At 38.3% G+C, this 22,260-nt stretch overlaps 1 protein-coding gene across 1 annotated transcript; it reads right to left on the reverse strand.

Moving 5' to 3' along the window:
• Window positions 1-444: 444 nt before the first annotated feature.
• LOC122904146 (cationic trypsin-like) lies at window positions 445-5,099 on the reverse strand. The gene is made up of 5 exons (XM_044244619.1): window positions 5,058-5,099; window positions 2,918-3,077; window positions 1,872-2,125; window positions 1,128-1,264; window positions 445-594 (listed from the first exon to the last, which is right to left on the reverse strand). Exons 1-5 carry the CDS (start codon window positions 5,095-5,097, stop codon window positions 445-447), a joined length of 741 nt encoding a protein of 246 aa, XP_044100554.1. The 5' UTR covers window positions 5,098-5,099.
• Between the last annotated feature and the right edge of the window lie 17,161 nt (window positions 5,100-22,260).

The raw sequence follows: 22,260 nt of genomic DNA on the forward strand, positions 1-22,260 counted from the left end.
CAGAACAACTGGACCTAGTCTCCGCCTGGCTATGAGTTTGCAGAAGGACTTGGGCAGTTGAATTTCACTTTCTGCAACTTGGTGTCATCCTCTGTTCAAAAATGTGATGGTAACAGTGACCTCTAAGCTTACCCATGTTTATACCATCAACAGACTACACAGAGCCTAGCAGATAGTAGGTGATTACTAGATTCATTCTGAGCAGGCATAATGAATCACGCTATAACCTCTCCAATTCATTCCTTGTGTAATTGTTCAATTCCATGTCCACCCTCTTAAGCAGCAGAGAGTTTGGAGAGAAAGTTCATAAATACAAAGCAAGGACAGTTCTTGGACACATGTGATGTGGAATATACATTTTTATTTTAGATACAGTTTCAGGCATCGTTGGAAGTGAAATTGTCCAAGAGAATGGTGCATAGAGCAGTACACGTGCTTACATGCTTAGTTGGCATCAATGGTCTCCTGAATCCAACTCACGTAATTGCAGACCTTGGTGTAGACACCAGGTTTGCCTTTTTGAGCACAGCCAATACCCCAGGAGACAATGCCCTGGAGCTCTCCGTTGCAGACCACAGGGCCACCAGAGTCACCCTGTGCAAGAAGGAAGAGGCAGTAAGAACTCCCAACTATGCCAAAATGGGAAAAAGGCGAAATGCAATTTCTCCATTACCCTGGTTCTCTTTTCCCAGGTTGCTAATTCTCTAGGACCACCTTCCCTTCCCTTGGAAATCCAATTCTCAATCTCTGACTGCATGCCTCTCCTTTCTCCTCCCTCCTCCTAGTTCTGCTCTTTTCTTAGTTGCAGGCATGCAGGACCAAGAAGAAGTGAGGACTGATGAATGCAATGCTGCCCAGCTACTTGTGCCTTTTTTCAGAAAGCTTCCTTCTACAATATTGCTCCTCAGCAGGGCTCCTAGATGTCCTGTTTGTACATCATCTTCTGTGTATCTTTTTACTCTTGGTCCTAGCCATTAATGTCTCAAAAATAAAATTAATCTTGATCCCAAATCTGTCCAAGGTCCCTTATAAGCCATACCTAACACAGCTTTTCAATCTGTGTTTTGGGGAGGGAAACTTTGTGGAATGGCATGATGTTTGACTGGAAGGTATGCAAAAAAACTGACCTGGCAAGCATCTTTTCTACCCTGCATGTAGCCCAGACAGATCATGTTGCTGCTGATCCTCCCAGGGAAGGCATCGCGGCAAGTGCCGTCAGAGAGGATGGGAGCTTGAAGACACTGCAGGTCATCAGGATACTTTTCTGATGGGCACGAGAGCAAAAATGGAAAAGTATTTCCCACAGGAATCCTGGAAATTTTCTTTCAATCTCCCCCCGTCCCTCCCCACCATCGCTACTCTCTCAGATTGCCAGTATCTTCTATTTTGAAAGAACAATTGTTATCTGGAATGACTTCCAAACAGTTTTTTTTTTTTTTTTTTTTAGTGTATTCCCTTCCTTTATTTTTTTTTTCTTCCAATTTATTTATTTTCAGAAAACTTCCAAACAGTTTTAATCAACAAGTTGTTCTCTCTGACGTTAGCATCAGTGACTACAGATCTTAAATCTAGAGACTCTTTCTCAAGCAGGTCTCTGCTTTAGGCTGTACCAAATCCCTTTGTTCTGCTTACCTCCTCAGTTTCCACTTCTTTGCGAATCACTAATCACACTTCAATTGAATATCTGCCATCTTTATCATGGCTCATTTTTGTTGTGTTTCTAGAAAAAGCATCTTCCTAAGATTCCATAGATCTACAAACCATCCTCTGGGAAACTTGCCTTGAGTGACAATTTAGACTAACTGAACCTCTATATGTCCTTCACTTCTAGGATTTCCAGACTTGGTGTTTTTGTTCCAGGTGACACTTACCCCCAAAACTCCAGGTATTCCCCCAGCCAGAGATGAGGCACTGGGTATCAGCATCTGCACAGGATTTTGGCAGAGAGATAGTAGACACACGGGAGTTGAGGGTGGCGGGTGAGCTCAGTTTAATCAGCATGATGTCATTATCAAAGTTTTGTTCATTGTATTTGGGGTGGCGGATGACCTTGGCTGAATTGATGAATTGCTCATCACCCTCAACAACTGCGATGTTGTGCTCTCCCAGGTGCACCTGGATTTGGCTGGATTAAAGGACATAAAGTTCCTTAAGGACAACTTGAGCTTTTCCCCTTTCCCAGTTCACTCCAGTCATGAACATCAGCATGAATGCTATACTCTGCAAGCATTTCCACACATAGAAAATTGTGCATTAAGGCAGCTCTACCCGACATGGTGCAGGTGATGGTAACTCTTACATGGGTGTCCCGATCACTACAGACTCACAGGCCCACCATCTTGTTAGAAAGTTAAATATGTTTGGTTCCCAAGACTAAGTGATGCCAATAATATGATGGCAGGTGGAACAGGAATTTGGAGGTGACTCCTCAGCACCTGCAACTCCTCCTCTGGTTGAGATTACATATTATTCTGGGAAGATGCACCAGGAATCAGAGATATGACAGAAATTTAAGGGGGCAGAATGAACTGTGTTTATTTTCAATCTTGTACTGGAAACTTCATGTGGATTATTTCCTCCATATGCCTTTTTACCCCCCTGGTTGAGCCGTAATGATTAAGAGTATTTATGGATTCATTCTCTTAAGCTAATTCAGAGTATTCTTCATCACTCACTAGTTCCCCCCTCCCCATGTCTTCGGTACCATCACTTGGAAGGACATCAGGGAACTCTAAGTTTACCTTTCCATGTAAAATTCCCTCCATGCATTATTCAGTACCTGGGAGGAATGATTAGCCTCCTAGATCTGAATGCCTGGCCCTCAAGCATAACTGTGTAGTTTGTCCTGAGTGTTCTTTGGCAGTACTCAGGCATGAGTTGATCTGAAAGAGCAGGGAGGTGAGGACTGGTTACTTACGGCCTGTAGCAGTGAGCTGCAGACACCACCCACTGGGAATTGATGAGGGAGCCACCACAGAAGAGGTAGCCCAAGTTCAGGAACACCTGGTAGGGAACAGAATTCTTCTGACAGGTGTAGCCCCCAACGATCTTGTCATCATCATCAATGGGGACAGCAACTGACAAGGAAAAGTGGAAACTTTTAAAATCAGTTAAACAGATCAGATCTATCTTGTAGTTTCCACTTACCGCTAAGTTTTTGCAGATGAGCCAGAAAAGAGAAGATGTTTTCCTGTCACACATAATCAGGAAATGGTGATAGCATAATTGTTACATGATATTTTTTCAAAATCTCATTATTCTATTTTTAAAACATACCCAACTTATACTATTATAAGTATCTAATTTTTAAATTTATGCTTTAAATTTGATAAACATACTGTTTTTTTAATGTATACACTACACCCTCACACACACAAAAACACACCTGGATCAGAGACTCTTGATGTAATAAATGCCCTGAAAATTACTAAGGGTATAAAGAATACTTTTCAAACAAAACTTTGCTCAGCAGTCACACAAATAGATTCAATAAAGTTTGCAGTAACCACGCTTAAGTTTATTTATGATAGTTTGTATAGGGTAGATAACCCCATGACATAGCACAAAGGAACCTTTTAGAAGCCATCTAAGAATGTTTCAGCCTAGAAGGAATTGGGAGTTTTGTACTCTTGCTCCCCCAGTTTTTCTTTTGGTTCTTGCCTCAAATTTTCATGACATGATTTAACAGAATATTATTTTGTTTCCTTTCCAACATTTCCCCTTATCTCCATTTTCTTTCTAACATTTTAAAATTTATCCAGCATTCTAAAGTCTGCCCACTGAATTATTAAGATTTGTATGGCTCCCAAAGTCAATGATTGTATTATACATACCCTATTGTTCAAGTATTTTAAAGTAATTTTGGGAAAGATATTTCCACATGTATAGACTAATGTATTGAATTTATACTCATCCAATTCAAGGAAGTTTCACTGTAAGATTTGTATAAAATTTAGTAGTATGAAAAGCCAGAAATAGACATTTTTCTTTCTTCTGATGATTAAATGATATGTTATTTTTCACCAGAGAGATTTCATTAGCGAGGATGTTGTAAAACCCAGCCCCTAGCTTTTATTCATGAGAAATGAAGTACCTTCACTTGTCAAGATCCCTGTGAAGATGTCTGTTGGTATAGAGGAAACTCTGGCTTTGACCTTCATAGCCTCTTCAGTGAGCCCAAGACTAGTCACTAGTCCCAATTTTATCTCCCAATGATTAACTTCAAATGCTTAGAAAGGTCAAAACAACATTTCCTTAATGTTAACTATCCTTTCCTCTTCTTTCTCCATAGATTTTACCTTGAAATTCAGGGCAATTTCTGTCTCTTTATACTTTCTGCACTAAGTACTCTTGCTCACTATCATCTTTCCTCCACAAGGGAGATTGAATTATGTATAAACTTTTGTAGAACTGTAGTTCCTCCCCTTATGCTGGTTTTGGTTATTCTTGGTTAACCAGAGTCAGGAAGCAGATGATCCATTTTCTGATGTAACTTCTGAAGGTCATTACTCACCTAACACTACATCACAATTCCTGTAACATTTATCCCACTTCATCTGGACAGGTAGGCATTTTCTCATCTCACATGAGATGAGAAAGATGAGTACTAATGATGTACTGTGTGGTCACTAACATAACACAATAATTTTTAAAAAGATGAATACAGTACAATAAGATATTTTGAGAGAGACAGAAAAACATTGTCACATATCTTTTATTATAGTACGTTGTTATAATTGTTCTAAGCTATTATTAGTTTTGTTGTTAATTCCTTACTGTGCCCAGTTTGTAAATTAACTTTTAACATCGGTATGTATATGTGGTGAAAAAAACGTAGTATATATAGAGTTCAGTACTATCTGTGGCTTAAGGCACCTACTGGGAGTGGATGTCGGTACCACAGAATATAAGGGACTTCTATATACACTGTCATTTCAATATTTTAAGCTTCTTGAGTACAGAGTTTCTATTCCACATTCATTGTTGTCTTTCAGAGTACAAACTGCAAACAAAAATATCAGGGACACACACAGAATTACTTATTATTATAGACTCACCAGCGGCTCCCAGCAGGGCAAGGAAGATGAAGGTCTTCATGGCTGCTCCCTAGAACTGGACTGGGGAGTGTGATGAACGTCTCTCAACCACAGCTATTTATACCTCCTGGTCTGACATCAACACCCATGGCCATGGGTGCCAGAAAACTGATTTTATTGGAAACTCACTGATCCAAGTTTAGAATTGAATTCTATGAAAAACTGAAGATAATTCAGTATCAGATTTAAACATTAGCTTTTGTCTACTTTTCCAGAAGGTTATGGGAATGGAAGTAATAAACCCACCTGGTATGATTTGTTCCCCATAACAGAGAAATAAGTTGGAGTAAGTTCACAGAAGGAGGCTATGGGTGTCCTGTATACCAGACAAAATTCTTAGATACTTGGTTGTCTCAATTGTGAACTTTTATCTTGAGGACCAACTTGAACATTATTCTCTCAATGTTTAATTAATATTGGTTATAATTTTTCTGTGGTATCTCTGGTCTTGGATATCCATGTACCTTTTCATTATTAATAGAGACACCTTGTTTCCTTGAGAAAAAAAAATTTTCTGAATTGAAGCTATGATCGGTCTAGACAGAAGAGTGAAAGAATCACTTACATTTATTAGAACTTATTGTATATTTTACATATATAAAACATTGCATATATTAATTTAGTAATTCTCATTACAACCCTAGAAGATACCTACTACTATCCCCACTTTACATGTGGGAAAACTGAGGCATACAAAATTGCAAGGACTTGACCAAAACCACATAGCAAGTATACAGTGGGGTCAGGATTCCAACCCAGGAAATCTAGCTTCAGAATCTCTTTTTAACTGCTGTACAGCACTTCTTTATTAAGTTTGCCACTTTCATCTGGACAGCATGATAATGCAGAAATCTTGTCCAATGATAACGGAATTCAAATTTATGGAGTGCTTCTTATGTGTCAGGCATTGTGAATCGGATTTATATACATCAATTCTTTCAATCCTTACCAACTGCTTAATAAATGTTCTAATTTTTACCATTTTATAGATGGGGAGGATGAAGCGTAGAGAAATTACATGTTTTGCTCAAAGTTTTATATACTTTAGTGACCAACACAACATTCAAACTCAAGCAGTCTCATTTCTGAGGCCATGGCCTTCAGCGTGATTGATGCCATAAACATACTTAAGGAGAACAATCGGAACTTGACCAAATTAAAGGATGCCTCTAGTGAGCAGATAGAAGTCTTAGAAAAATCTAAGAAATGTGTTCCTGGAGCAAGAGTTGTCATAATTAATGAGGCATGGCAGAAACTTTCAGAATAAGTGAATCTCAGGAAGAACTAGCCTCTAGCTGCATAGAACCAGATTCTCCTCCTACATATCATAATGACCTACCAGGATGTTACATCTGTTTTAGCAAATCCTCCCTCCTGAGTAGGTTGTTTCTTTTACATTTGAAATGTTGCTGATAAAAGATGACTAACTAGAAGGCAGGACTGCATTTGGGACCAGGTAATTCTATGTTGTGGGGAACTGTCCTGCACTCTATAGGATATTTATCAGCATCTCTTGCCTTAGTTACAAGTACCACTAGCCCTTCCTCCCAGTTGTGATAACCAAAATATCTCCAGACACTGGTAAATGTTCCCTCAGGGTCAAAATCATCCCCAGCTGGAAACAACTGATCTAAGGAGAAAAGATGGGCAAAGCAACTCCTAAGGCCATAGTCATGAGAACGTGCCTCAAATGTTAGGACAAAGTAGGCTCTTATTAACTACTAAATGAATGGCACATAAGGCAGGGAGTCACCCTTTTCTTAACCCAAATATCTCAGAAATCCTGATATATCTGCTGACATTTTTCCTCCCCTCTCTGTGACATGGCCTTTCTTTGTTGTCCCATCCTCCCTCTGTGACTATGCCCCCCAGACATCACTTGCCATCTCCCTGCTTCTATATTTTTAAATTTAATTTAATTTTTTCATTGTTCCAAGATTCACTGTTTGTGCATCACACCCAGTGCTCCATGCAATACGTGCCCTCCTTGATACCCACCACCAGACTCACCCAACCCCCACCCTCCTTCCCTCCCAAACCCTCAGTTTGTTTCTCAGAGTCCCCAGTCTCTCATGGTTTGTCTCCCCTCTGATTTCCCCCAACTCCCTTCTCCTCTCTAACTCCCAATATCTTCTGTGTTATTCTTTATGCTCCACAAGTAAGTGAAACCATATGATAATTGACTCTCTCTGCTTGACTTATTTCACTCAGCAGAATCTCTTCCAGTTCCTTCCATGTTGATACAGAGGTTGGGGATTCATCTTTTCTGATGGAGACATAATATTCCATTGTATATATAGACACTATCTTCTTTATCCATTCATCTGTTGAAGGACATCTTGGTTCTTTCCACAGTTTGGTGACTGTGGCCATTGCTGCTATGAACATTGGGGTACAGATGGCCCTTCTTTTCACGACATCTGTATCTTTGGGGTAAATATCCAGAAGTGCAATTGCAGGGTCATAGGGTAGCTCTATTTTTAATTTCTCAAGGAATCGCCACACTGTTTTCCAAAGTGGCTGCACCAACTTGCATTCCCACAAACAGTGAAGGGGGTTCCCCTTTCTCCACATCCTCTCCAACACATGTTAGTTTACTGTCTTTTAATTTTGGGCATTCTAACTGGTGTAAGGTAGTATCTTAATGAGGTTTTGATTTGAATCTCCCTGATGGCTAATGATGATGAACATTTTTTTTCCAATTTATTTATTTTCAGAAAAACAGTATTCATTATTTTTTCACCACACCCAGTGCTCCATGCAAGCCGTGCCCTCTATAATACTCACCACCTGGTACCCCAACCTCCCACCCCCCCGCCACTTCAAACCCCTCAGACTGTTTTTCAGAGTCCATAGTCTCTCATGGTTCACCTCCCCTTCCAATTTACCCAAATTCCCTACTCCTCTCTAACGCCCCTTGTCCTCCATGCTATTTGTTATGCTCCACAAATAAGTGAAACCATATGATAATTGACTCTCTCTGCTTGACTTATTTCACTCAGCATAATCTCTTCCAGAACATTTATTTATGTGTCCGTTAGCCACTTGTATGTCTTCTTTGGAGAAGTGTTCGTTCATATCTTCTGCCCATTTTTTGATGTGATTATCTGTTTTGTGTGTGTTGAGTTTGAGAAGTTCTTTATAGATCTTGGTTATCAGCCCTTTGTCTGTAGTGTCATTTGTGAATATCTTCTCCCATTCTGTTGGTTGCCTCTTTGTTTTGTTGACTGTTTCCTTTGCTGTGCAGAAGCATTTGATCTTCATGAGGTCCCAAAAGTTCATTTGCACTTTTTTTCCTTTGCCTTTGGAGAAATGTTGTTGTTGTTGTTGTTGTTTTGGAGACATGTTTTGAAAGAAGTTACTGTGGCCAGTGTCCAAGAGGTTACTGCCTATGCTCTCCTCTAGGATTTTGATACCTGGGAATAAACCTAACCAAAGAAGTAAAGGATTTGTACTCGAGGAACTACAGAACACTCATGAAAGAAACTGAAGAAGACAAAAAAAGATGGGAAAGCATCCCATGCTCATGGATTGAAAGAAAAAAACATTGTTAAAATATCTATACTGCCTAGAGCAATCTATAATTTCAGTGCCATCCCAATCAAAATTCCATGGCATTTTTCAAAGAGCTGGAACAAACAATCCTAAAATTTGTATGGAGCCAGAAGAGAGCATGAATTGCTAAGGAAATGCTGAAAAAGAAAAACAAAGCCGGGGGCATCATGTTGTCTAATTTCAAGCTTTACTACAAAGTTGTGATCACCAAGACAGCATGGTACTGACACAAAAACAGACACATAGAGCAGTGGAACAGAGCAGAGAGCCCAGCAATGGACCCCCAACTCTATGGTCAACTAGTCTTCAACAAAGCAGGAAAAAATATCCAGCAGAAAAGAGACAATCTCTTCAGTAAATGGTGCTGGGAAAATCGGACAGCTATATGTAGAAGAATGAAACTCAACCATTCTCTTCCACCATACACAAAGATAAACCTGAGATGAATAAAAGACCTCAATGTGTGGCAGGGATCTGTTTTAAACTTATTAAGGAATCTCCACACTATTTTCCAAAGTGGCTGCACCAACTTGCATTCCCACCAACATTGTAAGAGTGTTCCCCTTTCTCCAAATCCTCTCCAACAAACATTGTTTCCTATCCTATTCATTTTGGCCATTCTAACTGGTGTAAGGTGGTATCTCAGTGTGGTTTTGATTTGAATCTCCCTGATGGCTAATGATGATGAACACTTTTTCATGTTTCTGTTAGCCATTTGTATGTCTTCTTTGGAGAAGTGTCTGTTCATATCTTCTGCCCATTTTTTGACATGATGATCTGTTTTTTGGGTGTTGAGTCTGAGGAGTTCTTTATATATCCTGGTTATCAGCCTTTTGTCTGTAGTGTCATTTGTGAATATCTTCTTCCATTCCATGGGTTGCCACTTTGTTTTGTTGACTGTTTCCATTGCTGTGCAGAAGGTTTTGATCTTGATGAAGTCCCAAAAATTCATTTTTGCTTTTGTTTCCTTTGTCTTTGGAAACATGTCCTGGAAGAAGTTGCTGTAGCCAATGTCAAAGAGGTTACCGCATATGCTTTTCTCTAGGATTTTGATTCTAAAGTGTCCCTCTGACATTCTTAGAGACTCACCAAAAATCCAGATATGAAATTAATTTAATAAATCATCTCTTGCTCCCCATGTTCATGATGAGGAAGCTGTGGTCCTCATAGAAGTTTCTGGCAAAGTCAGGACTCAGATTGAATCTCTGGATTTCCTCTGACATGTTGAACTTGATCTGAGCTCTGTACTCCCAGAAACAGTGACTATTAAAAATCCTCAGAATTTTGGGTTCGGGGAAATGGCTTACCACAAAGAACTACCCTTCCACACAGGAGTTACTAGAGACTTTGCCACTCTTTCTTGTGACTCTCATAAAACTCAGGATGACTCTCTTGTTTACCTGTGACAAAACTAAAGACAGACCTTTCCCCCCTTTACTTGAACCTGCTGAAGTGGCCAGAACTGAGCCTCCCAACTCCCCATGCTTTGTCTCATGAGTGATTAGCTAAGCTTACAATTCCCTTTTCCCATGAAACAGGTTAAACACAGAGAAAATAATTTTTGTTCAGCTGACTAAGAAGTCCTCTGACTGAAAACAACTATTTTTCTCAACTACAAATCTCCCCACCTGTAACATGTTCATTTCTCCCTCTAGAAGTCTTAAGGCAAAACCATCCTGCTGAGACACTCTGATCTTTGGATCTGGGGTGTTCTTACTGCAATAGTCTGAATAAAATCAATCTTCTTACTGTTCAGTTTTTGTCTTTGACATTTATGACTCTTCAGTGCACTACACTCTTGTTTTAAGTTAGCCTTATAAGAGAACTTCTTAACTAAACCCCCTCTACAAAAATATGAAACAAATAGTGGGTTCTGTCAGGGATATTGGTTTACAATTTTCTTGTAATGTCCTCCCTTCTCTGGCTTTGCTATTAGACTCACATTGGCTTCTTACAATGAGTTTGGAAGTGTTCCCTCCTCTTCAACTTTTTGGAAGAGTCTGAGAAGGATGGGTATTAATTTCCCTTTAAATGTTCACTAGAATTTGCCAGTGAAAATGTCTGGTCCTGGGATTTTCTGTACTGGGAGGTTTTTGATTACTGAGTCACTCTCTACTCCTCACTGATCTGTTCAGATTTTCTAATAATAAAGTGCTTACAACAGTGAGTTCTAATGGGAAATAGGAAGTGTTACATAAATGCTTATTAAATGAAATGACTGTGACTTTAGTATCTCCATGTTTTCCAGGCTTCTGGGGATGCCTTTCTTCCCCAATGTCCAAATATTTTTGAAGTCCTATATAGTGGTGAAGAGCATGGACTCTAAGGTCTAGCTTCTAGGATTTGATTCCTGGCAGCAGGAATTACTAGCTGTCTTACATTGGAAAAATACAGTTGACCTCCTAAGCTTCATGTAAGGAGGAATATTAATGCCTGTTTCATAGGATAGTTGTGAGGCTTGAATATTACTTGAAAGTATGTAAGAAAGGTGTGACATTTTGAAAAAACTTAATAAGTACTGGTTGTGATGATATTGATGATGATTGTATTTTTCACCTCTACAACAAGGAGGAATGAATCCTGAATACTAAGAAGGAATAAACCTTCTGTTTATCTCTGGTTCACAGAATTGTGCATTTTGGCTCAGCCCTATCCTGGGGCATGCTGCTCCTAAAGTCAGCGATTCGAGGCTATTGAGCACCATGGGGACATCTGGAGCACCAGATGTCTGCAGCCTAATAATATAGCTCTCCCCGGAAATAAATTACTCTGCCCTCTCTTTGTAACTGTGTTTCATTTGTAACACACGGTGATGAATGTGAGACTCTGAACAGATGTGGGAGGATGAGGGTGGAGCCGGTCCGTAATCCCAGCCTGCCCTGCACTGCACGCATTCTCAGCTGGCTTCCTTCCCAGACATGAATGTGGGTGATGGACTTTTGTAAGGTGGTAAGGGCTACGACTAAGTTTTGTGAAGTAAACAGCCTGGGAATTTTACTAAAAATGAACAATATATCTGCTCTGCAAAATGTACTACATTTTTTTTTTTTTTAGTGTTCAAGATTCATTGTTTATGTACCACACCCAGTGCTTCATGCAGTACATGCCCTCCTTAATACTCACCACCAGGCTCACCCATTCCCCCAACACCCTTTCCCTCTAAAACCCTCAGTTTGTTTCTCAGAGTTCACAGTCTCTCACGGTTCATGTAAATCTGTTACATGTTTATTAAGAAAAATATAGGGAAAAAACAGCAGAAATATGAAACAACAATAAAAACCTCACTAATTATAACTCCACATAGCATTGTCCACTATTAGCACAATCAGCATTGCAATACTTCTTTCTGGCTCTGCCCATTCTCTATAATTTAGAGAATTAGTTAATAATTTTTAAAAAATTATTTATTATTATTATTTATTTTTTTATTTTTTATTATTTATTTATTTATTATTTATTTTATTTATTATTATTTAAAATAGTTAATAATTTTTTTTAAGAGAAAGCATTTAAGGCTATCAACAATATTGAGAGGAGGGTACAGAGATTTCCCATATACCCCATGGCCTCACCAGTGCATACCCTGTCCCATTTCCAACATGTCCACCAGAATGGTCCACTTACTACAAAGGATGAGCCTACACTGACACATTATTACCCCTCAAAGTCCAAAGTTTACCACAGTATTCACTCTTCTTGCTGTTGTATAGTCTATGGGTTTGAACAGATGTATAATGAATGATATGTGTCATTAGAGTAGCATACAGAGTATTTTCACTGCCCTAAAAGTCCTCTAGGCTCTGCCTGTTTATGCTTTGCCTAACCCTTGGAAACTACTATTCTTTTTATTGACATCATGATTGTGCTTTTTCCAAAATGCCTTATTGTTAGAATCATACAATATGTAGCTCTTTCAGTTTGCTTCTGTCCCTTAGTGATATGTACTTAAGTTTCCTCCATGTCTTTTTGTTGCTTCATAGCTCATTTCTTTTTAGCACTGAATCATATTCCATTGGCTGGATGTCCCAGAGTTTATTTATCAATACACCTACAGAAGAGCATCTTGGTTGCTTCCAAGTTTTGCCAATTACAAATAAATTTTCTATAAACATCCATATGTAGCTTTGTGTGTAGAGACAAGATTTTATCTCGATTGTTGGATCATATGATAAGACTATGGTTAGGCAGAGTCCATAGCCGAGATGGGGTACAGATAAACAATGATTAGACTGAGCTACTCAGAATACATGACTATCTCCAAGATTAAGTAAAGACTTGTATTTCTCTCCGTTAAATGAGACAGAACTTCTTAATTGACTTTTAAAGTACAACCAAAATAATACTAAATTAGTAAGTAAATGTTATTATTTTTAAAGGCCTTTGAACATTTTATTTCAATACCAAAATCACTTGCCATAAAAATTGAATGATGAGAATACTGACATTAAATAATGAATTAAATATGGTTTTTTGTGTTAAAGAAGCTTCTATTCATCTTATTAAACCAACTTTCCTCAGATGAATTCATCATGAGCATATGCTGAAATGTTTTGGTCAGTAGTGGAAAAACTAACAAGTGGATTATGGTATGTACCAGTCTGAAGTAAACTTCCACATCTATCTCCAATATCTATACTATGTGAGAAAAAGATGTTTACACAAGGAGCTAGGCTTCCATGTGCAGGTATTGCTTTATTTTACATTGCTGTGAAAGCTCATAACCATGAGGTTGACAGCTGAGAGCCATCTTAGAGTTTTCAGGACAAGTAGTAAGTAAAGTACTATGATTAGACACAGCAAGACAAAACCACTTTTGACTTTAGGAAGTTGTCCTAATCTCAGATTATTACCTCTTTATATATTTTCTTATTTTTGCCCCAAAGATACCATGTCTTCCTGGATCTCAATGAATTCTGAATTAGATATTTATTTGAAGTAAATACATATTGTTGAGAGATACCTCTTCCAGCTCTACAAAGTGGCTTCCTGACTTGTTAATTTTAGCCATTCTGACTAGTGTGAGGTGGTATCCCACTGTGGTTTTGATTTGTATTTCCCTGATGCCGAGTGATGTTGAGCACTTTTTCATGTGTCTATTGACCATTTGGATGTCTTCTTTGCAGAAATGTCTGTTCATGTCTTCTGCCCATTTCTGGGTTGGATTCTTTATTCTTTGGGTGTTGAGTTTGATAAGTTCTTTATAGATTTTGGATACTAGTCCTTTATCTGATATGTCATTTGCAAATATCTTCTCCCATTCTGTCAGTAGTCTTTTGGTTTTATTAACCGTTTCCCTTGTTGTACAAAAGCTTTTTATCTTGATGAAGTCCCAGTAGTTCATTTTTGCCCTTGCTTCCCTTGCCTTTGGTGATGTTCCTAGGAAGAAGTTGCTGTGGCTGAGGTTGAAGAGGTTGCTGCCTGTGTTTTCCTCCAAGATTTTGATGAATTCCTGCTCACATTGAGGTCATTTCATCCATTTTGAGTCTATTTTTGTGTGTGGTGTAAAGAAATGGTCCGGTTTCATTCCTCTGCATGTGGCTGTCCAATTTTCCCAACACCACTTGTTGAAGAGACTGCCTTTTTTCCATTGGCCATTCCTTCCTGCTTTGTCAAAGATTAGTTGACCTAGATTTGAGGGTCCATTTCTGGGCTCTCCATTCTGTTCCATTGATCTATGTGTCTGTTTTTGTGCCAGTACCATACTGTCTTGATGATGACAGCTTTGTAATAGAGACTGAAGTCTGGAATTGTGATGCCACTAGCTTAGGTTTTCCTTTTTTAACATTCCTCTGGCTATTTGGGGTCTTTTCTGGTGCTATATAAATTTTAGGATTATTTGTTACATTTCTTTAAAAAAAAAGCTGGTGGTCTTTTGATAGGGATTGCATTAAATACATAGATTGCTCCAGGTAGCATAGACATTTTCACAATATTCATTGTTCCAATCCATGGGCATGAAACATTTTTCCATTTCTTTGTGTATTCATCCATTTCTTTCATGAATATTCTATAGTTTTCTGAGTACAGATTGTTTGCCTCTTTGGTTAGGTTTATTCCTAGGTATCTTATGGTTTTGGGTGCAATTTTAAATGGAATCAACTCCTTAATTTCTTTTTCTTTTGTCTTGTTATTGGTGTAATAGAAATGCAACTGACTTCTGTGCATTGATTTTATATCCTGACACTTTACTAAATTCCTGTATGAGTTCTAGCAGATTTGGAGCGTAGTCTTTTGGGTTTTCCACATAAAGTATCATACCATCTGCAGAGTGATAGTTTGACTTCTTTGCTGATTCAGATGCCTTTAATTTCTTTTTGTTGTCTGATTGCTGAGGCTAGGACTTCTAGTACTATGTTGAATAGCAGCGGTGGTAATGGACATCCCTACTGTGTTCCTGACCTTAGTAGAAAAGCTCTCAGTTTTTCTCCATTGAGAATGATATTCACTGTGAAATTTTCATAGATGGCTTTGATGATATTAAGGTACGTAACCTCTATCTCTACACTTTGAAGAGTTTTGATCAAGAAAGGATGCTGTACTTTGTCAAATGCTTTTTCAGCATCTGTTGAGAGTATCATGTAGTTTTTGTTCTTTCTTTTATTAATGTATTTTATCACATTGATTGATTTTCAGATGTTGAACCAACCTTGCAGTCCTGGGAGAATAATCCTTTTAATGTACTGTTGGATCCTATTGGCTAGTATTTTGGTGAGAATTTTCACATCTGTGTTCATCAAGGATATTGGTCTATGGTTCTCTCTCTTTTTTTTTTTAGAAGATTTTATTTATTTATTTGACAGATCACAAGTAGGTAGAGAGGCAGGCAGAGAGAGAGAAGGAAACTGGCTCCCCACTGAGCAGAGAGCCCAATGCGGGGCTCCATCCCAGGACCCTGAGATCATGACCTGAGCTGAAGACTGAGGCTTAAACCCACTGAGCCACCCAGGTGCCCCTGTAATTCTCTTTTTGATGGGGTCTTTCTTTGTCTGGTTTGGGGATCAAGGTAATGCTGCCTCATAAAATGAGTTTGAAAGATTTCCTTCAATTTCTATTTTTTGGAACAGTTTCAGGAGAATAGGAATTAATTATTCTTTAAATGTTTGGTAGAATTCCCCTGGGAAGCCATCTGGACTTGGGCTCTTATTTTTGGGAGATTTTTTTTTTTTAAAGATTTTATTTATTTATTTGACAGAAAGAAATCACAAGTAGACAGAGAGGCAGACAGAGAGAGAGAGAGAGAGGGAAGCAGGCTCCCCGCTGAGCAGAGAGCCTGATGCAGGACTCGATCCCAGGACCCTGAGATCACGACCTGAGCCGAAGGCAGTGGCTTAACCCATTGAGCCACCCAGGCACCCCTTTGGGAGATTTTTGATGACTGCTTCAATCTCCTTACTGGTTATGGGTCTGTTCGGGTTTTCTATTTCTTCCTGATTCAGTTGTGGTAGTTTATATGCCTCTAGGAATGCATCCATTTCTTCCAGATTGTCAAATTTGCTGGCATAGGGTTGCTCATAATATTTTCTTGTAATTGTTTGTATTTCTTTGGTTTTGGTTGTGATCTCTCCTCTTTCATTCATGATTTTATTTATTTGGGTCCTTTCTCTTTTCTTTCTGATATGTCTGGCCAAGGGTTTATCAATCTTATTAATTCTTTCAAAGAACCAGCTCCTAGTTTCGTTGATTCGTTCTACTGTTCTTTTGGTTTCTATTTCATTGCTTTTTTTCTCTGATCTTTATTATTTCTCTTCTCCTACTGGGTTTAGGAGGAGAAGAGCTGTTCTTTCTCTAGCTCCTTTAGATGTAGGGTTAGGTTGTGTATTTGAGAACTTTCTTGTTTCTTGAGAAAGGCTTGTATCACTATATACTTTCCTCTCAAGACCACCTTTGCTGCATCCCAAAGATTTTGAACAGTTGTGTTTTCAATTTCATTTGTTTCCATGAATTTTTTCAATTCTCCTTTAATTTCTTGGCTGACCCATTCATTCGTTAGTAGGATACTCTTTAGCCTCCATGTATTTGAGTTCTTTCTAACTTTCCTCTTGTGGTTGAGTTCTAGTTTCAAAGCATTGTGGTCTGAAGATATGCAGGGCATGATCCCAATCTTTTGGTAGCAGCTGAAACCTGATTTCTGACCCAGGATATGATCTGTTCTGGAGAATGTTCCATGTGCACTAGAGAAGACTGTGTATGTCCCAACATGTTGCTTTGGGATGGAATGTTCTGAATATATCTGTGATGTCCATCTGGTCTCATGTGTCATTTAAAGTATTTATTTTCTTGTTGATCATTTGCTTAATGATCCAACCATTTCAGTGAGGGGGTGTGTAAAGTCCCCTACTCTTACTGTATTACTGTCAATGTGTTTCTTTGATTTTGTTATTAATTGATTTATGTAGTTGGCTGCTCCCATATTAGGGGCATAGATATTTAAAATTGTTAGATCTTCTTGTTGGACAGACCCTTTAAGTATGATATAGTGTCTTTCCTCATCTCTTATTATAGTGTTTGGCTTAAAATCTAATTTGTCTTATATAAGGATTGCCACACAGCTTTCTTTTGATGCCCATTAGAATGGTAAATTATTTTCCACCCCCTAACTTTAAATCTGGAGGTGTCTTTGGGTCTAAAATTAGTTTACATATCAATGGGTCTTGTTTTGTTTTTTAAATCCATTCTGATGCCCTGTGTCTTTTGAGTGGGGGCATTTAGCACATTTACATTCAGGGTAACTGTTGAAAGATCGGAATTTAGTGCCATTGTATTGCCTGTAGGTGACTATTACTTTATATTGTCTCTATTACTTTCTGGTCTGTTACTTTTAGGCTCTCTCTTTAATGAGAGAACCCCTTTCAATATTTCGTGTAAGGCTGGTTTGGTGTTTGCAAATTCTTTCCGTTTTTGTTTGTCCTAGAAGCTTTTTATTTATCCTTCTATTTTCAATGACAGCCTAGCTGGATTTACTATTCTTGGCTACATACTTTTCTCATTTAGTGTTCTGACTGCATCATGCGAGTCCTTTCCAGACTGACAGATCTCTATGGATAGGTCTCATTACAATATAATATTCCTACCCTTGTAGTTTATAAACTCCTTGTTCCAAGATGCTTTCAGGATTTTCTCTTTGTCTCTGAGACTTGTCAGTTTTACTATTAGATGATAGGGTGTTGACTTATTTTTATTGATTTTGAGGGGGATTCTCTGGACCTCCTGGATTTTGATGCCTCTTTCCTTTCCCAAGGTTCAGGAAGTTCTCTGCTATAATTTGCTCCAATATACCTTCTGCCCCCCCCCTTTCTTCTTCTGGGATTCCCAATTACTCTAATATTGTTTCATCTTAGGGCATTACTTATCTCTGGAATTCTCCCCTCATAATCCAGTAGTTGTTTATCTCTCTTTTTGTCAAATTCTTTATTCTCCATAATTTGATGTTCTAGATCACTAATTCTCTCTTCTGTCTCATTTATCCTAGCAGTAAGAGGCTCCATTTTTAATTGCACCTCATTAATAACTTTTTAAAATTTCAACTTGGTTAGATTTTAGTTCTTTTACTTCTCCAGAAAGGGATTCTCTAGTATCTTCTATGCTTTTTTCAAGACCAGCTAGTATCTTTATAAACATCATTCTGAACTCTAATTCCAACATCTTACTAATGTCCATATTGATTAGGTCCCTAAATGTCAGTACTGCCTCCTGTTCTTTTTTCTGAAGTGAGTTTTTCCTCCTTGTCATTTTGTCCAGAGAAGAATAGATGAATGAGAGAACAAAATGCTTAAAGAGTAACAATGACACTAGAAAAATATACACTAAACAAATCAGAAGAGACCCAAAACCAGAAGGAAAAGAAAGGAAAAAAATATATAATCAGACTGGTGAATAGAACAAAACCACGCACCAGAATTTTGGTGTGTTTTGGTCTATTAGAAGAAACTGCCTCCCCAAATTTTAAGGACAGAAACACACACACACACACACACACACATACATATATATAAAAAAATAAGGGTAAATATGATAAAAGGATGCAATATGACTTTAAAGATGAAAATTTAAAAAGATTTTAAAAAATGAATTGTTAAGAAGTTGGTTGAACAAAGAAAGAAAGAACATAAACAAATAAATAAATAAAGGAGAGAATGTGATCAGGCAAAATACTAGAACAAAGCCTTAGACTAAATTTAGAATATATTTTTTGGTCTGTTAGAAAAGACAGTATCCCAAAATTCTAAAGAAACTTAGCTGTATGCTAAAAATACAATGAAGAGATAGAATATTATGGTAATAATGAAAATTCAAACAGATTTTTTAAAAAAGTCAAGCAGAGAAAGTAGATTATCATATGGCTTTACTTACTTGTGGAGCATAAGGAATAACATGGAAGACATTAGGAGAAGGAAAGAAAAAGTGAGTTGGAGTAAATCAGAAGGGGGATAAAGCATGAGAGACTGTGGACCCTGAGAAACAAACTGAGGGTTTTGGAAGGGAGGGGGTGGAGAATGGATTAACCTGATAGTGGGTATTAAGGAGGGTACGTATTGCATAGAGCATTGGGCATGGTACATACACAATGAATCTAGGAACACTGAAAAAACAAAATCTAAAAAATAAATAAATAAATAGGTATGTATAAGATAAAATGGTTAAAATAGAAAAAAAGGAAAAATTTTTTAAAAATGGAAAAAGAAAAAAATAAAGAAAATTTTTAAAATTTAACTTTGAAAGACTCAAGAATCATGGAAAAAGCCATGGATTCTATGTGCTGTATTCCCCTAGTAATGTTGTCTTGCAGTTCTCCTTGATGGGTTAACTTGGTCTTGGATGAATGTTCTTTTTAATCTTCTGGGGGAGGGGCCTGTTGCAGTGATTCTCAAATGTCTTTGCCCAAGGCATAATTGCAGCACCCTTACTAGGGGCCAGGCAAAGTAATCTGCTTGGGTTTGTTCTCAGTAACTTTTGTTTCTTGAAAACTTCCCATACAGTTTTGGAGGATGAGAATGAAAATGGCGGTCTCCCAATCTCTGGCCCTGGAGGAGCTGAAATCTCAGGGACCCCTCTCTTCAGTGTGCCCTTAAAGAAAAGCAGTCAATCATGCTTACTTCCCTGGTCTCTGGCCACACTCTGAGCTCACACAGCCTGTGATTGAGCATTTCTATCTCCGGTATCCGACCCTGTTTGGAGTCTCCAAACCCAGCAGATTCTTGCAGCACTCTCCCACACCACTCCTCCTGGTGAAGGGTGGGGTGTGGTGGTTTCTCTGGATCTGTGGTAGAAGAGTGGGGCCCAACTGTGCCTCAGATCATGGAATATGACAACCCAGACCTGATAGCACACTACTTGCCTTTCTGGCTTCCCCATTCTGACACTTGGGAACTCTGCCACACACAGGCATCCCCAGTCTTTCTGTGACCCCAATGGGACCATACTGTCTCAGTGAGGGTTCCACCCCCTGATTAGCCACTGAAACAATGTCCCTCAGTGGAGCAGGCTTCTAAAAGTTCTGATTTCATGCTGTGCTGCTTTATCATTTTCCATGAGCTGGCTGCTTGAGGCTCCCAACACCCATGGTCTATCTTCCCATAAGTCACCCCAGATTCACTTCTCTGCACATTCTACCTTCCAGAAATTGGTCGCTTTTCTGTTCATAGAATTGCTGCTATTCTTTTCTTTGATCTCATGTTGAGTTTATAGGTGTTTGGAATGGTTTGATAACTATCTAGCTGAACTCCTGGGACCTGATGATATTTAGGTCTCCTACTCCTCTGCCATCTGGTTGCTCCCCTGTAGGTCTTTTTTTAAGAAAAAATGACTTATTTATTTATTTTAGAGTGAGAGAGAGCATGATGGGGAAGATTAGAGGGAGAGAGAATCCTCAAACAGATTCCCCACTAAGCCAGATTCAGGGCTCCATCCCAGCACCCTGAGATCATGACCTGAGCCAAAATCAAGTCAGCCACTTAACCAACTGAGCCATCTGGGGGTCCTCATTTTCATAGGTCTTCTTATGTGTTTCTGATTACAAAGTTGACCCTTAAACAATATGGAGTTTTAACTGCCTCTTTGTGACTTCTTACAGTACAGAACTGCAAGTGAATTTTCTCTTCCTTATGATTTTCTTAATAGCATTTTTTCTCTACTTTATTGTAAGAATATAGTTTGTAGGACATATATGAAACATGTTAATCAACTGTTTATGTTATCAGTAAGACTTCTGGCCAATAGTAGGCTATTAGTAGTTAAGTTTTGGGGAAGTCATAGGTTACAGAAGGATTTTTTACTATGCAGGGTGTAGGTTCCCCAACCCTCACATTTCAAATGTCCACTATACTTCTTGGCAGGTCTATACATTCCAGTCAGCTACACCTTTATCCATTTTGCTTTCCCTGTAGCATTTGCATTGATCAGCCCTACATTCTATTCATTTGTTTTCTATTTATCGAGTGAGAATACATATATCATGAAAGCAGGGTTTTGACTGTTTTCTTCTGCTGTACCTTAAGTTCATAAAACAGGACTGGTATATTGTAGTTGTTCAATAAATATTTTGGGTAAGTGCTTGAATAAAATGAGTAGAATAGTTACATTGTCTCCACTGAGGGACATGTCAGGTTTATTTAATCAATATTCTATTAAATGAATATTTGAGATATTCCTGGGTTTTCAGTATTTCATAGACAATATATTGATAAGCACCCTAGATTATTCTAGTGGAGACTGTGTCCCCTTCCTTTACATCCACTCCTCCTTCTCTTGGTGACTAGCCTTATAACTACTCAGTTAACCAAGCATATACCATGTAAGCCAAATTTCTTACAGAATGTAAAGTCCACCCTTTGCTCTGATGCCACACCATATCACTTTATTGTAAATTAATCAGCATAATCCCATTTGATTATTGGCTCAGCGTTGTACAAATGACTAAATTTAGTTAGACACACAATATGATGACTGCCAGGGGCATCTGGGAAAAAAAGCTCTCCAAAAATGTTGGGAGCAACTTTGTTTAACTCTTTTCCTGGATACAGACAAGGGAGAGTAGGCCCCTGAGGGCTTTTTGATCATAAGGCTTTATCCCTAGGATAAAGTGACAGAAATGACAGTAGTGCACAGGACAGAGCCAGGAGTAAATTGGGTCCTTGACATTTTTGCACTGCTGAATCACAACATCCCTGAAGCCTTCCCCATTTCTAAGCTTCCATAAATGCAAGACCTAATGAGCTGGATATTCTATTCCTTGCACACAAATGACTTCTAAATGCTACACTCCCATGTATACTTTGTTTTGTTTTTATATGCATGTTTGTTTGTTTGTTTTTTTATGAGTATTTTCTTTAATTGTTAAAATTAACATTTTCTATATATAAATGTTTTATATGCATGTTTTAACAGGATAGAGTTTGAGAATTGAATTTGCTGGGTCAAAGAGTGTACAGATTTCACATTTTAATATACATTTGCAAATTAAAAAGGGTTATATTTTAAAAAGACAAGAGACAGAAAGTGACAAGAGAAGCTGAAAAGGGACTATAGAATGGTATCAAGAAATAGGATTTGTTTATTTGGGCTGGCCCTGATCTCTCACCTTTTATCTCTCTCACTTAGCCTGCCAGGGTCT

The sequence above is a fragment of the Neovison vison genome, chromosome 4 (assembly GCF_020171115.1).
Source record: "Neovison vison isolate M4711 chromosome 4, ASM_NN_V1, whole genome shotgun sequence".
NCBI classification, from domain to species: domain Eukaryota; kingdom Metazoa; phylum Chordata; class Mammalia; order Carnivora; family Mustelidae; genus Neogale; species Neogale vison.